Source organism: Leptinotarsa decemlineata, unplaced genomic scaffold, assembly GCF_025532065.1.
Source record: "Leptinotarsa decemlineata unplaced genomic scaffold, Ldec_3_MD MMD2_tig00026328_RagTag_RagTag, whole genome shotgun sequence".
Lineage (NCBI taxonomy): Eukaryota > Metazoa > Arthropoda > Insecta > Coleoptera > Chrysomelidae > Leptinotarsa > Leptinotarsa decemlineata.
In genome coordinates, this window is record NW_027412688.1 from 37,666,681 (window position 1) to 37,683,950 (window position 17,270).

General features: G+C 35.0%; 2 protein-coding genes across 3 annotated transcripts in view; one reads left to right on the plus strand and one right to left on the minus strand.

The window, feature by feature from the left end:
* LOC111514277 (FMRFamide propeptide) overlaps positions 1-17,270 on the minus strand; it is a 41,904-nt gene that overhangs the window by 3,104 nt on the left and 21,530 nt on the right. The window contains exon 2 of one of the 2 annotated variants that reach the window (XM_074182348.1): positions 155-503. In XM_074182348.1, coding sequence (XP_074038449.1) covers positions 155-494 — 340 coding nt within the window. In that variant the 5' untranslated portion in view covers positions 495-503. Of the gene's footprint in view, positions 1-154; positions 534-17,270 lie in introns of those variants that run through there. The other variant, XM_023170516.2, reaches the window with a different exon arrangement.
* Positions 1,159-2,465, plus strand: LOC141485569 (uncharacterized). The gene is made up of 3 exons (XM_074182440.1): positions 1,159-1,429; positions 1,489-1,710; positions 1,769-2,465. Exons 1-3 carry the CDS (start codon positions 1,259-1,261, stop codon positions 2,414-2,416), a joined length of 1,041 nt encoding a protein of 346 aa, XP_074038541.1. The 5' UTR covers positions 1,159-1,258; the 3' UTR covers positions 2,417-2,465.

Genomic DNA, 17,270 nt, shown 5'->3' on the forward strand with positions numbered 1-17,270 from the left:
CTCACAAAGCGTTTTTCAAATACGTTTTTATCAATTATTATTATTATTATTAAATGAATGGCACAATTTTGTCAGTTGTGATCAAGCCTCCCAAGCTACTTCTATTGTCAATGTTCACAACCTGAAAAGATCATCAAAACCTCCAGACACTCACCAAATCTCAAGTGGAACCCTTTATCGTGAGTCCTCTTCTCCAGATCCCTCCCCAGCCTCAAACATCTGTCGTGGCTGCTCCTGCCGAACCTTATGAAGTGATCGTTCTTCAAGTTCTTCTTCCCGATTATAGGACCGTCCCCGTCATCATACTCGTCAAAGTTTCCGTCGCTTCTGGCTAACCGCAGAAAGTGGTTGTTAGGTTTTTCGATTTCGTTGTCATCCGAGTCCAGATCATCGGGGTAGTAGCTGTAGGAGTCCGGAGTTTCGTGGTAGGATTCCTCCAGGTTGGCGAAGGAAGATTGGACAAGGAAGAAAATGAAGAGGAAGATCGGAAGCATTGCTTCGAGCTGAAATAGAAGGGCCAGTAAGTATTTCATATAATAGCGAGCCGTGCCGGATCCACATAGGTGCAATTTAGGACTGTCGGAAGATAGTGTGTGTTGCCTCTGTTTGGAAAATGATGAAACAGCAGAGCATATGTGCCTGGTGTGTGTCAGGATTTTAGAGTTCGGCAGAGCCGTACAAACTAATCGGCTCCGTTAGGAAGCTGCTAAATAATGAGACCTCGTATGCCCCTTTCACAAATGATCAACTTCCCCACCCCACGCCTGAATTCCAGATATCAAACGACATTTTGCTGTGATCTTGGCAGAACAAATAACAGTTTCAAAGCACCAGTGTCAATGATTTGTAACAACTACATTCAATCTGTGGTATGTGCGATATTAATGACAATTTTCCAAGTTATATTTTATAGTTATTTATGTATCAAGGGAATTAGGAAGGCCTTAATTACCGATGGCAAAGTTTGCGTCCCGAGGGCCTCTGGCCCGAGGGACAGCAATTGCCTGAGGTTATTAGGCTCATTAATTCCCGTGGTACATAGATAATTTTATTTCTGACCGATTTCAATAAAATTTTGTTCATTTTTGAAACGGAAAAATGTACCAATTCATTACCTTCCCGGTATATTTGAATCAGGTACCGTTGATTATAGTAGAGTTTTCTTGTTGCTAGGTTGTTGCTATGTTACTTGTTTATAAACAGAACTTTGTTATCAAGCTGTGTTTGCGGTGAAAACGTGTTTTCTACCCCAAATATAATGGAGGATATTTTGAAAAAAGCTGAACAAGCAAGAGAATCATTAATTCCATCGAAAAGTGAAGCCGTATACCAAAAAGAATACAAGATATATCTGGACTGGCTGACACGGAAAAATGTTATGCCAAAAGATGTCACTGAAACTGTATTTCTGGCATATTTTCAAGAACTGGTAAGGAATTTTCTATATTTTTCGGTGGATTTGGTAGTAATTGTGTTTATTCGTTTCAGTCAGAAACGTATAGTCCGAATTCTTTATGGACTAAATGGTCAATGCTAAAATCGATGGTGACTATACATGAGAAACGAGATATCACCAAGTTCAATGAACTACAGGCTTTTTTGAAACGGAAGAGTAAGAGTTATAAGCCGAAAAAGTCTGCTGTTTTATCTCCTAAAGATGTTATCAGATTCCTAAAGGACGCTCCTAATGATATTCATTTATTACATAAGGTAATTTTTTTCTTATTTTCCTTTTTGTGTGTATTTATTTCCTTTTTTTTTGTTATAGGTTGTTTTGATTATGGGTTATTTTGGAGGATGCAGAAGTCAGGAACTTTTGAATATGAAGATATCGGATATAGAGGATCGGGATTCCGTTATGGTAGTGAACGTACCGGAAAGTAAAACTGGTGTATCGAAGAAATTTACAGTTGTGGATGAAAAAGAGTTCTCTGCTTTGCCTTTATTAAGACTTTATATGTCTTTGCATCCTAAAGGTATTGAACGATTTTTTTTGAGCTTCCGACAAAATAAATGTACATCTCAGCCAATTGGAAAAAACATGTTTGGGAAAATCCCCAGCAAAATCGCAATGTATTTAGGATTGCCAAACTCATCTTTCTATACAGGACATTGCCTTCGTCGCACTTCTGCTACTGCTCTAGCCAATGCAGGAGCAACTATGACTAACTTAAAAAGACACGGAGGTTGGAAAAGTTCCACGGTGGCGGAGGGGTATTTGGAGGATAGCATCGAATTGAGAAATAAAACGGAGCGTATGTTGTCTACTTTGTCATCAGAAGAGGCAGGTACCTCGACTGTAGTGAACAGAAGCTCCAGCCATACAAAAGAAGAAATTGTTTCCAGTGGCGGAAGTAATTTTCAGGGAACATTTCAAAATTGTACATTTATTATTTGTAATGACGTGAATAAATAAAATATGGTTCAGTTTTCATTTCTATTTATTTTTACTTGTGAAAGGTAGAGGGAATTATAAAATCTATAGTGTCCCAAGGGAGTTATGACCCTCTTTATTGATAGCGTAACTATGACGATATAAGCATATAATATCCCGGTCAGAAATAAAAATTTTTTTTCACTAGAACCTTCCAACTGTGGTTTCTTTCACTTTTTTTCTTCTTCTTGTGATTGAGTTTTTTCCCAACACCAAATCGTTATTTTTAACACCTCGACAAGAGTTTCAATCACCAAGTGATCATCTTCAAAGAGGAAGATTAAAACTAAAAGTTTTACTAAGACTTTTTTGCATGATCTACGCGTCTTTGTGAAGAGTTCATTTTGAAATATTCCCACATTTTTTTTTGTATTGATGGAGAGGTCGAAATCTAAAACATTTCTCATACTTTAATTACTTTTCAGTTAGAAAATTCTGCGGAATATGCCAATTAAACTGCTCACACTTTTCTGTGGTCAATAATCCAACTATTGTTATTGAATATTTTGATTCAATTGTTTTCCACATCAGAACAAAAATATTGTTAGCATCATCTTCTGTGGAAAACGCGTCTCCAGTAAAATCCGTAGTGTAGAAATTGACTAATTTTTCTCATGGATTGCTTTATCCGATTTCATCAAGTCAGTGGGTCAGTTTATTAGTAACCTCCAGTACATTTATCCACATTTCGAACAAGAAGAGCAAATCTAATAATGACCTACTTAAATTCAAACATTATGTATATGGAACAACTGTGCAAATACAAAAACTTCCAATTATCGAATACCTTTCGAAATATGATTTAAAATCGCAAATAAAGCATTTATGAATGGCCCAAGGCAAAACGAGCGAGAATCACAAACTTGAGGAAACCACGCAGCTGATTTTGCAAGGATTTTCCATTGAAGCTATTCTACAACTACAAAGAACAGGTTTGTTTCATTATTACGGATGGTATGTTCACAAATGATATTAACTTTATGTTGTACCACGAAGAGATAATTCAGCCTTTTTCCTCGAAATCTCAAACAGACTTCATTTGCTTATGATGCACTGTTTGGAACTTTAGGTGTAGTAATTAATATTACTGGAGTTTTTTCCAGAAGTTTTTGAAAGCCGACAAAGGTAACAAAGTAGTAATTCTAGATAAATCGGAATACTACGAAAGGGTCAATACTCTCATTACTAACGGACCGTATGCGAAATTGTCCAGGAACCCGTTACCAAAGATGATTGCCGAAGTAAAAAACGTCCTCAAGAAATGCGACAACATACTTACCCCTCAACAGAAACGGTAGTTACAAGTTTCCAACCCAAAGGTGTCGAAACTATATTGCCTCCCAAAAATCCACCGGGAAAATAAATGCGCCCCATCGTGTCAGCTATTGGAGCTCCTACCTACCAAATAGCAAAGTGGCTCACTAAGGAATTTGAAACCTTGTCTATTGCGGAACCAAGTTTTAGTATAAAAAACTCTTTAGAGTTCATACAACATACAAAAACGTGGTTCTGCAAGAAGGTGAGATTTTGGTTTCCATTGATGTTAGTTCCTTATTTCCTAGCGTCCCAATTCCACAGACCTTGCAATACCTCAGGGAATTACTAGATAAAAATAATTTCAATAATAACGAAATCGATGAATTCGTTTCTCTTACTAATTTGTGTATGAAACAAAGTCGGTTCCAGGTAGAAGGTTGCTTTTATGAACAACAGGAAGGAACGGCCATGGGAAACCCCTTGTTCCCCTACCTGGCAGACCTGTTCATGAGCAGATTCGAAATGGAAACCAAAGAAAAGTCGAAGTATTTTCCTATGATTTGGCTTAGGTATGTGGATGATATTTTCACGATATTCGATACCAAAAAATCGAATATTGAGGACTTTGTTTCCATTTTAAATAATAGATGTCCATCAATAAAATTCACGTATGAATTAGAAAATAAGAGACAACTACGATTTTTTTAAGTTTTGGTAATGAGGAGCCAATATGAAGGGTTAGAATACGATATATTTAGAAGAGAAACAAGCACGTTCAGGTATATTCCTGACAGTTCACATCACTGTGGACAGCACAAACGTGCTGGGTTGAATTTTTTAGTGCATCGTCTTTTGACTTTCCCTCTAACACATGATAGTTTCACAAAAGAAAGACGTACAAGACAGGAAATAGCAGCCACTAACGGTTTCTCGAGGGGTATTGTAGATAACATAATAAGGAAGAAGAAGTTTAGGTTAGGAATGAACGAAATCGACTTTCAGAAAGGACAGAAACCAAGATAAATACATCTCAGTTCCATAGCACCAATATACGAAGAACTTTGGAAAGATTTTTAAGGAACTAGCTATGAAGGTGGTTTTTAAAACAAGTCATACACTACATAGTCTTTTGGGAAGTCCAATAGACAAAGTCGAGAATTCGGAAAAGTCTGGAATTTACGAAATTGAATGTAAGGACTGCGATGCTAAATATTATGGACAGACAAAAAGTTCTATTAAAGTAAGATATAAGGAACACATAGCACACTTAAAATATGGAAGACTTGAAAAATCAGCAGTCGCCCATCATATTTTGCAACAAAATCATTCCATAGACTTCAGTTCTTTAAGATTAGTTAGACAAGTTAACAACAACAGGCAACTAGATGCCTATGAGAGTGTAGAAATAAATAAACACAATAATATTATGAATAACGATGACGGACCTATACCAAAGAGCATACTATATAGCTTGTTAAAATAATATTGTTGGGTTTACTGATTACTACATAAGGAGACACTGCAAAAATAAATTTAGATAGGCAATATTGTGAAATTAATTTTCATATAGTTGAACATATATTGTAAAATAATAGATAAGGAAAAATTTTAAAATTAATTTAGGTTGGTATACCTGTATGGGTGGTACACCTGGATGGTTTTGCCTGTATGGGTTACCTTTATAGCATAAATAAGGTTAGCTAGCATTTATTTCTAGTTTTAATCTTCCTGTTTGAAGATGATCACTTGGTGATCGAAACACGTGTTGAGGTGTTAAAAATAACGATTTGGTGTTGGAAAAAACTTCAGTAATATTCAGACTTCATTTGAACTGAGCTACTTCAGTGTGGTAATACTGCCAATGAATGATGACGGATTTTTCAGAGTGTCTTGTAGAAATTTCAAAATAGTTCTCAATAGAATCACTGAAGTGAAGTTGATCAAATTGAGAAGCGTCTGGATAATACCCGGGTGTACCCAGAAGTACACGGCCTGCCCTAGAGATGGCGGTAGTTGTCTGAAAAATATCGCGATATTAGAAAGTACAGGATCTATAAAGCATATGTTTCAAGTTTGAAGACGCTGAGTTGTTTAGTACCTGTTTGGCAGCCATCAATAGCGAACGCTCTCGGTGAATTTGTGAAAATGGAGAAAGTTGCTTAACGTTTCATTTGAAAGGCCTCAGCCCAACCAATAAAAAAGCTGAACTGGATTCTACTCCGTGTGAGTCTGCTGCTTCGTTTACAGCAGTAAAATATTGGGTAGCAGAGTTTAAGCGAGCAAAATTAACAAATTGAAGTTTGAATTGCTACCTCTGCACCCAATTCGCTAGATTTAGCCCCCCCGGATTATTTTCTGTCCCCAAACTTGAAAAAATGGCTCACTGGTCTAAAATTTTTCCAATGATGTTGGCAGTTAATGGGTTTTTTGAGGACCAAGACAGTTCTTATCATAAAAACGATTTAGAACTTATTGAACGTCGCTGGGAAATGTTTATAGACCTGCAAGTAGATAATTTTTGTGTTTTCTTTGTTGGTCTGGGTACTTCTGGGAACACTCTCTATTATCATAAAATTTCTCCGTTAGAAAACGTAATAATTCAAATGAAATGCTTTATAGCAAGACAAATCCCGTATATCCAATTTCTGTTCTTGCATCTGAGTCATGCTTGATCAAACACAACGATATTAATAAAGCACTAATTCCAGGTAGGTACATATTTTAATTAACAAACTCCCAAAGCGAAGACAGAAACGAACAAAGAAATTCCCAGTAAAAGCTTAGGAAGGTAATAAAAACAAAGTGGACGAGCACAATTGAGACTCGGTCCTGGATGATATTCCACGAGATTAATATGCTTCTTCAATGAAACGGTAGAAATAGTTGAAGGGTTTTTTCTTCAAAAGCTTCTGCGTGAAAGTCTTAAAGTTCGAGGTGCCAAGCGAGTCAAATTTTAATATCAGAAGTTCTAGAGTGGAGTCGACAAAATTATGTTTGTTAACAAAGGTTTTAAAACTAGGTTCAATACTGAAAGATCTGATGATTGTGATTTCATCCTTAGTTTATCAATTAGGTTGAAACTTGTAGTATTGAAATAATTAGTGTCTGTAGAAAGTCAGCTCTTCTATATGTACAATTATTTTTCAGTAAAAATCTATGGAAAAGATTGGTTGATAGAGAAAATATAGAATGTTTTAGTATCCATGGTTTAGTATCCATTTAGTATCCGAAGCACGATATAAAATACTTTTGAAGTTCTTGCTATTTCTGTAAATGAATCCAAGCATCCTATTTGCATCAGCAGTCATATTATTTATATGTATTGTAAATGTTAATTTACTGTCGTATGTTATACCAAGTTCCTTTATCTCATGTAGGCGGTTGAATGTAGATTTGTTGATTGAATAATCGTACATTAAAGTTCACTTTCTTGTTGTAAATGATATTATTTTACATTTGGATACGTTCAGTTGTAGACGATTATCACTACACCAAAGTGAAGTGATAATATCTCGAAGAGTTTAGGAAAGTTACATAAAATTGAAATCGCCCTGTAGTTTGTGATATCGCTACAGTCGCCTTTTTTTTAATATCGGACAAATTCGAGCCGTTTTCCACTGCTCAGGGAAGTCACAAGTTGATAAAATCAAGTTGAATGTGCCTATTAGAGGTATGCAGAGAACGTCGATTCATTCCTTTATCACAAGACTAGGAACATTGTCAACAGCTGCGTGAGTTTATTTCTTAATTTTTCGTGAAGCAGTAATAATATCGATTTCAGAGAAGGCAGGGATGTTTAATGCATCTAAATCAGAATCATGAGAATTTTCACGAAGCATATTCTTGTCTGAAAATAAGTATACACTTCTGAAGTACTTGGCGTATCCATTGACAATATCCCCAGGCTTATCAAATACCTCATTATCAAATTTCATTATACCCGGTATACGAGAATGATCTTTTTTACTGTGTATGAAAGACCAGAAAGTCGAGCTGTCAAATAAAAAAATTATTTTCAGCTGAGTTTGTAAATTGACTATATGCTGCTTTTATTTTAGTTTTGACAGTTTTTCTCCTATATACCTAGTGGCATCAGCAAAATTTTTTTAAAACGGGTTATTATCACCTATATTCATGAATTTTTTTAGAATTTCTCATTAAATAGTAAGCTGAGAAAAAATAAATAGATTTTTTGACTCCCCAGCAGGGAGGAGGACCTACGGACCATTTAAAACATGTTTTTTTAGCCGAATCGACATATTCCATGGGTTAATTTCAACACTGGAAATGAGGGGCCTTTAACCTATCTTAATGGGGGATAACTTGTATATTTTGTTGCAATTCAGGCAAATTATTTAATTCAAATAGAAGAGAAGCGTCATCAACATACAAACAAGTGAGTGAGTTTTGCAAAACAAACGGCAACTCATTGATATAAAGAACAACAAGGATTGGCCCCTCCAAACTGATCCTTGGGGAACACTTGTGTCATTATTCAACTAATCTGAAAAAAGAGTTTTGCTATGATTCTCATTCGAATATTGAATTTTGACAGCCTGGGAACGATTTGAAAGATATTATATGAACCATTCACGCTGTATACTTCTAATATCCGTTTTACACAGTTTTTCACTCGTCACTTGGATAAAAACAACACCGTAATCATGCCCCAGCCACCGTATTCGGCAGATTTGGCCCCCTGCGCTGAGTATTTTTCTATCGTTTGTTTATGAATTTAAAGCCGTGAAAACGACATCAGTGTAGAAATTACAACTCTTGTTTCGAAATTTCGACTTGAATTTTGTTCAATCTCTTCTAAGAGTATTTTCTTTTCAATTCAAATGAAATTTCTATCGCTGAGATTTAATAACCGATGAATGTGTATATATACGTACTAGTGATAGCAGATTTGTTTCTTTCGATATTATGAAGTCGTAATGCTATGGAAGAAATTGATACTTTGTCTTGCTGATGAGGAGATGAAACAAGTGTCTCGTCCCTAAACTTCGAAGTACACTATTGAAAATGATAGAATTTCGTATGAGTAATATTTTACGTCAAAAAGCTTCCTGCATACCCAATGTTCGTTCATTTTGATTTTTCTACAATTCCTTCAGTTCATTTGTACAAGTTTTACCGGTTTTTGATATTATTTTTTCACTCCATTCATTCGACTATTCCGCTTCTGTTATCTTTAGTATTTTCTTATTTTTTTTTGTTTTTCTTCCATGGATTTCAAATTTTTCAGACAATGGAAGTCCAAAGTTTCAACAATTCAAAAACTGCCTTACTTTCGAACCTTGAACCCAAAATGAAATGTTCTCTTTTCTATAAGACTGTTAATATTAAAAACCCAAAAAACCCCGAACTTAAAACCTTCGCCTTCACCAAAATATTCGATATTACCGTCAAATCGCCCCCATGAAAAAATGGATTTAAATATTTTAGTACAAGTTAATGAAGAAGCGTCATGAAGACTGGCAGGTCATAAACTTCATTCAAATACTGAACCATCACTTTATTCAGGACTGACCCTTCCCTTGAATTTTCGCATCATGTTCAAATAATCCTTCCGGACGCAACGTGGAAACATATTCCAACTAATTTGTGGGCATCATTCTTTTTCGAATTGCCGGATTTTAAAAATGATACAGGCCGCGTATCTCGCAGTTCTAAAGGCTTTTGTTTCTCGTTGGCTGTATGTAATCCTTGCGAAACATTTTCAATTACCCGTCACGTTGTAAAGTAGTTTTCAACGACGAAAAGTTGAATTTTAATTAGCAAAAAAGGAAAATAAAGCGAGGAAAGCAGGAAATATGGGGCTTGTACCATGTAACAATAGTGATGTAATTTACAATACAGTTGGGGAAGAATTGGTTTGGATTTCTACTTTCCCATATTTATACAGAAAATGAGGGAGACTTACAAAGAAAGCAGGAAACAATTGATTCCAAATAAACTCTATACGCTGCTTGTTAAAAAATTAGGTAAATTCTCCTTTTTACCAAAAAAGATTCGTTTATTCATGAATTTCTATTTTGTCCCCTTCGAAGTAGTCCCCCTCAGGTCACACACTTTTTCAAATGTTTTTGTCTGTTGAACTTTAAGTAGTTGGTTTTTGGTATAGTTCTCATGATAGTCAACATTGCAGTTCTCAAGTTTTTTCTACATAATTTCAAAGAATTCTGAACCTATCCTCTACTTCCTCCGCAATGCACAATGATTAGTCGCGATCCTTTGTTTGGAGGCATGTTAGGCGTACACATTCTCGAACCATCAGTCCACCCTTTCGTAACTATTTCGGGAGTGTCATACCAAGTTTCTTCCAAATAGAAAAGTTTCCGTTGTTCTTTTCTATATTTAGGTATTTGTTCTAAGTATTTGTTACGCAATTTCACTATTCTTCTCCTTTCCATAACTGCTTGACGTTTCTTTATTATTTTAAATCTAAATCCTAGTTTCTTTATTCAATTCTGAAGAGTTTTTTCACAGCAGCTCACGTTATGGCCGAAAGTATTCAAATTCTACTTTATTATTTCAGTTGTAGAAATCTCATTGCTTTTGTCACAGTCGTATATTGTTTTTTTCAATGATTTTATTAGATGAACATCTGAAGGTTTTGGTTATCCCGTATCACATCGCGTCTTGCGTTCATAAGTTTTGTTTTTGACTATTTTACGTTCAGTTGAGAAAGGAATTTCGGTCAAATCTGATTTTGCTTGTGATAGTTTGCTTGTAATAGCCAATAGTAACGTTGATCTTGAGATGTTTAACATCTCCTTGCATCATTTTAAAACTCAGTTACGGAATACTGTGCTTTAATGTTTTAGTGTATAGTTTATGGTAGTATATGTTTTATTGTCGCTCATTGTTTTTGTCGTTTTATATTCTAAAATAATACCCTTTTGAACTTTGAATTTACCGCTTTTAAGCTAGTCTTAGTTGGATATATGATGGAATCGGCCGATACTTGATGAAAATCCATAACTAACGTATTCCAAAAACACTTTATTGTGAGATTTTCACTAAATTGTTTTACAAAAACGCAACACGTGTTTCGCCATACAATGGCTTCATCTGGCGTGTCTTTCAACTCTTCTTCTTAGTTGGAATTTGTAATTCAGTACCTTATCTGATTTTATTTCAATAATAATTTAACATTGTAATTTATACTTTAAATGGGCTTGCCCGTAAATAAATAAATAATGTTTAATGTTCTTCGATTGACGACTTGTTTATTTTGTGGAAATTCATGTTCACACACTTTTGTCTATTTTCCACTATATTTCTTTATTGTTTATTGTCTTTATTTGTTTCTTTAAAGATCCTACACACATGCGAAAAAGGGAAAATGATGAATCTGTTGGAATCTATGGAAATAAACAGGTCAAAGAAAAATCCCAATTCTATTGTCCTCAACGAACAACTTGATTTAAATAATAGTCCTCTCCTGAACCTATAATCCAGATTCCAAAACCTACCTACATTATATTGAAAGCTTTGTTATGTTCATGGATTTTAGAGGGTTTTTGAAACGCAGGTACCGGGTATCAGGTATATCAAGTATATCAAATCATTTATGATAGAATAAGCAACATAGGTATAAATTACTCAGATTTAAATGTAATCAGTTAGTTTTGAAAATGGTGTATTAGCCGAAACCGGTCAACAATAAAGAAATATAGTGGAAAATAGACAAAAGTGTGTTTTTGTAGTGTATCCTCAGTGAATGTTTAATGTGTTAAATATGACGCAGACACTTCTGTTACATTTCATTGAATGACTGAGAATCGACCTCGAATTTTTAAAAAACTGTCAAATATAAGAAAAACACGAAAAAAAAATAACATTCCGGTTTTTGTACAATGCTCACCAGTTGCAGGTGGTATTCGAATTTACCACAGACGTCAAAGAAAAATATCTGTCATGATCGCTTTTGCTTTTATTTATAATGCGTACAATGTCAAAAAATTCAGTTTATTTTCATAATGGCACAAGATGTATTACTTTTGAAATACAAATAAATTAACATAATTTAGTTTATGAAAAGAAAAAACACCTCAAAAGTGCTGCTTCGTTCTCTCATGTTCATAAAAGAAGACTAATGCCTCCTCACTCACAAGCTATTTTGGTTAAATTGGGGACACGTGTGAATCATTGTATTTATGCCACGTGCCACTATAATGGTGTCTGCAATATGCTGAGTAATTCACGTTATAAGTAGTCCCACTAAGATTCGAAAGCGCATGTAGATTATAACGACAAGGAGCCACATTGTCTGCTGCATGACTGCTCATATCTAATCCTTCTAAAGAAAAGTCGATGACAACATTCAATGTGCCTCTGAATATTTCCGTTGGAGATAATCGTTTTGAATGAATGACTAAAATACGGGTATACTTATGGATTAATAGGGACTTTGTGCATTTTCTTCTTTCCTTGCACCTCGAACACGTTGGTTTTTCATCTACATCCATAGTTTCCTCTCTTGTGAAGAAATCCAAGCACTGGCCAGTCAATTGGCCAGTTCTTTGTGGAATAGGGAGAGACAAATCCCAGAAAGGATCGATGGTTACTGATGAGAATCCACAGTGTGTGCACTTCATAGTGGATTTTAACTGAACAACAAAATTGTGTACCATCTTAGAGTTGTTCATATTCAGATATCTCAGCCAGGACTTTTGCGCTTTTCCGCTGTCGCTCAATTTTTCGTCAACCTCCGTTAATATATGTACAGGGTGTAACTGAATAAGTGTAAAACATTGGAGTAGGTAATTCCTCATCAAAAAAAGATAGGATCTTTCATATAAAGAAATTTCATTGGAGCATCCCTTTTTAAGATACAGCCCCTTAAAGGGGGTACATAAAATTTGTATAACAATTTCTTTCCCAAGCACTAAAAAAGTTACAATATTGAAATCAACCTGACGTTTTGTGCTACCAAAGAGACACTCAGCCAGTAATTTATTTGGTTTACCCCATGGTTGTAAGGGGTGGAAAACGCAACCCCTAAAATTTATTTCCAATGTAACTTTTTGTCATATTATTTGTTTACCATTTGAAAATGTATTTCCGATAGCCTGTTTCTTCCTAAACAAAAAATGTCTCTTTGGTTTTTTGCCCAAAATAAACCAGTTCGCAGCAAAAAATTATTTTACGAACAACTACAGAGATACATCGTCATAAATGCGAAAATACGAAACTAATATATCTAGTGGGTCGCTATTAGCGATAGTGACAATTAAATTGGTATGACGCTGTCAGTTTGTGAATTTTCGAAATTGAATCAATACTAATTGTGTGTTGTTGTTTTGTTCTTAATTTGTTATTTCAATAATTCACTTGTTATTAAAATGGCATACACAAATGAGGAAATGGCTGATATGCATTACGTTTACGGTCTGTCGCAGGGAAATCGGTTAGAAGCTTCTAGAAGCTTTGCTGGCAGCATCCTTCACATAGAATATTTGCTCGACTTCATCAACGATTACGAGAATATGGTTCATTCGACAAAAGAACGCAGGATTGTAGTCGCCATCGAGAATTACGAACAACACAGCTTGAGGAAGCATCACTTAATTTGATTGAAGGACAACCTACTACCAGTGCTAGAAAGTTTGCTTTCCAGCTAAATGTAGATCATATAACGTTATTTCGAATTTTAAAGGAACAACTCTTATACCCTTACCATCTGCAACGAGTACAGACACTGTTATCGCGAGACTTTCCGAACCGTCTTGAATTTTGCAAATGGATGCTGGAAATCATTAAAAGAAATAGTTTTTCTCGGGACTAGATTATTAATTTTCATTATTACCACATATGGGCTGATGAAAACCCTCACGCTATTGTCGAAACTAACCATCAAGAACAGTTTTCTCTTAACGTGGGTCTCGGAGTTATTGGGGATGATTTAATTGGGCCTCATTTTCTACCTCCTCGATTAAACGGTGAGGCATGAGTTCAATTTTTAAAAGAAGTGCATCCGGTACTGCTGGAGGAAGTTCCTTTGGGCGTCAGAAGGGATATGTTGTTTATGCCTGATGGGGCTCCCGCCCATTTTAGTCAAGTAGCACGTCAGCATTCAACTGAAACATATGCAAATCAGTGGATAGGTCGAGGAGGACCACAGAACTGGCCCGCTCGATCCCCGGATCTCAATCCTCTCGATTTCTCTATTTGGGGCCATTTACAGCATTTGGTTTATCGTACTCCTGTTCGCGATGTAGAGGAGTTAAGAAACCGCATCATTGATGCGTGCAGGGTAATCAGAGAGACTCCAGGAATATTTGAGCGAATACGTGGCTCAATGCGCCGACGTCTAGACGCATGCGTAATGTCTGAAGGTGGACATATTGAACATTTACTATGATTTCTACATGTTGCGTGTTTTGTTATTAATAAATTAGTTTTGTTTATTACCCTTTAATCGTTTAATGCAGGTACTAGCTACAAAATAACAATAAATCCAGTTCCCATTTATGACGATGTATCTCTGTAGTTGTTCGTAAAATAATTTTTCGCTACGAACTGGTTTATTTTGGGCAAAAAATCCAAAAGACATTTTTTGTTTAGAATGAAACAGGCTATTGGAAATAAATTTTTAAATGGTAAACAAATAATAAGACAAAAAGTTACATTTGAAATAAATTTTAGGGGTTGCGTTTTCCACCCCTTACAACCATGGGGTAAACCAAATAAATTACTGGCTGAGTGTCTTTTTGGTAGTACAAAACGTCAGGTTAATTTCAATATTGTAACTTTTTTAGTGCTTGTGAAAAAAATTGTTATACAAATTCTATGTATCCCCTTTAAGGGGCCGTATCTTAACAAGGGCTGCTCCAATGAAGTTTCTTTATATGAAAGATCCTTTCTTTTTTCGATGAGGAATCACCTCTTTGAATATTTTACACTTATTCAGTTACACCCTGTATATTAAAATGATGTGTCACAACAAAGTGTTATTGATGAAGAGTCCATCATTCCAACAACTATTTTTCGCGTATTCATCCAGTTTTTCTTCGACTCGACAGTGGAAATTTCGCACGGTTTCTTGAATAATTGAACCGATACCCGGCATAAGTTCGACTTCGGAACGTAAAAAAAACCGCGACGCGATGAAACATGCAACAGGTGCGCCTCGCGATACTCGGAAAATCTGGAAAATGGCATGATAAACAAGGACGTTTCACCGAAGAAGATTACGAGGAGAGATTACACGAGGCAGGGGTTGGGAAAGCCGTGAATTTTGAGGATGCATTTCGCGGAAGATTTGTTTTCATTTTCCTTTCATTTTTCTTCATGAGACTTGTTTTTGTGAGTGGGAATGTGTGAAATCGTCGGGATTGAAATGCCGGCGATATTAATATCAATGTGGAGAGTATTTCGATGAAGGAGCTGCTTTCTTTGAGATGACTGTGACTGATAATCCTTTGTGAATGTACACAAAGGATTCCCTTGAATTATAAGTTTAGGATTGGTGTAGAATTCGGGATATTTCGAAGTTTTAAAATGTGTACGATTCAATTCTTCTCTCAGAGAATTTGGCGACCACAATGTTGTTCACAATGATGAAAAAGTATACTTTTTTCGAAAAAGAGAAGTTGGCAGATTTACTTTGCAACTAGTTGGAAAATTTCAACAGGCTATTCCATACTTTCAACTACAAAAACCACTAGAAGAATAGATGTGAAAGATATTACTTTCAAAAGTTTCATCCGTCTTAATGTCATGTATTTTTGTAGTGCTTTATCGTGGTATATAAGATAAAATAAGATAATTTATTGATGTATACAAATAAGATACAAATAAGATAAGTCACACATACACACATACATTATTACCCAAGAATGAATATTATACTGTTTCGTCGTTTAATTTGTGTTTCTCTGGATAAGACAGCTATGCATATACTCTATTTCATCAGTTCGAACTTCTATTGTCTAATATAACATAAATTGATTTGAAATCTCTGAAAAAAATCAAAAAGATTAACCGAAAATAACAATTTTATTCAACAAATAACTGAAATTACAAAGAAATAACATACAACAACAACCAAACAAATGAAATGAAATGAAATATTAATAAAAGCTAAAAAAATTAAAAATGTTGTCCAACAACGCATTTAGTCAAGCTAGCGTAGAGATACGTAACATATGGAAACCTCTAATCAAGCGAAAAACGACCAACTCCCGTTAAACGGTCATCTCCCGCCAAAACCAATGAACCGGAAAGAGGGAAGAGGGGATAGGTGGAAGCACTTGAATGACCTATAAATACTAACAATCGAAACGTTGTGAAATGACTTGGTTTGAAATCTTTCAATTTTTATTTTTTAATTTATCTAAAGCAAGAATATTTTTTTATGATTTCAACAATAAAGTGCTGCCAGATGAAAAAAAAACAAATAGCGTAAATATTTTTAATGAAAATAACGGAATTACATTCAAGTTTTCACGCAAATTAACTAAAACTAAGACCTAATATTTCAATTTAAATCTTAGTTGCCATGGAAATGATATTACAGTTTGACACTTGTGAAAGATTTAAGTATACTATTGTCAACAATATTCACCTTACAGTTCTTCGAATTATTTTGTGTCATGGCTGCAAGATTGAGCGTAAGAGAGAAAATTGAAATTGTACGCCTTTCGGGAGATGTCGTCAGAAGTGCTAGAGAGTTTTGTAGAGTATTTAGTGAGAGACATCCAGACATCCAGATCTCCAGTTTTGGACTTTTTTCTCTGGGGACATCTAACACAAAAGGTTTACAAAAACCGCTCAAGAGATAGAAATGAACTTTGTGCAAGAATTTGACAGGTATGTGCAGATATTAGCCCCTAAGAACGTGGTGGATTAGTAGAGGCTACTAGAATATGAGTTAGAATTAATTGTTGCACTGAGTCGAAACATTTCAATAAATAGTTATTAGTTACGTTTATTAAAATTTTTTGCTTCATTGTTAGTTGAATTGTGTGAATGTAATTCCGTTATTTTCATTAAAAATATTTACGCTATTTGTTTTTTTCCATCTGGCGGCACTTTATTGTTGAAATCATAAAAAAATGATATATTGTGACTGTTAGCTGTGTGAGTTTTCGAATTTTTGAGTTGTCATAACTTTGTTAATAATGAATATTTTTTCATAAAATTTCGATCACACCTATTTAGAGGCACTCTGAATCCAGTGGCGTAGTGATTTTTTCAATAAAAAAATCGCTAATAAAAAATCCCGATTTTCGACTAAGAAAAAATTTCGTAGTATGCCCTGCAACTTTAATAAACGTTTCAAATTTTGTCCCAAGGTAGACCTTTTAGTACTTGACATAAAAAAAATTAAAATCGAATTAAAACTTCAAATTTTAGGGGCGTGTTTCCATTAAAAATGGGTCACACTGTAGATTATTGATAAAAGAGACCCCAGAACCGAGCCTTGGGGAACTCCACATGCAACTGGTTTTAAGTCGATAGAGAGTTTTTTACTTTCCTCATTGATGCTGTACAATTTTTCCTCAAATTTTAATTTCTTCTCTTTCCAGCTTATCACTTAATTATGTCGTCTAGCGATTTCTGGCTA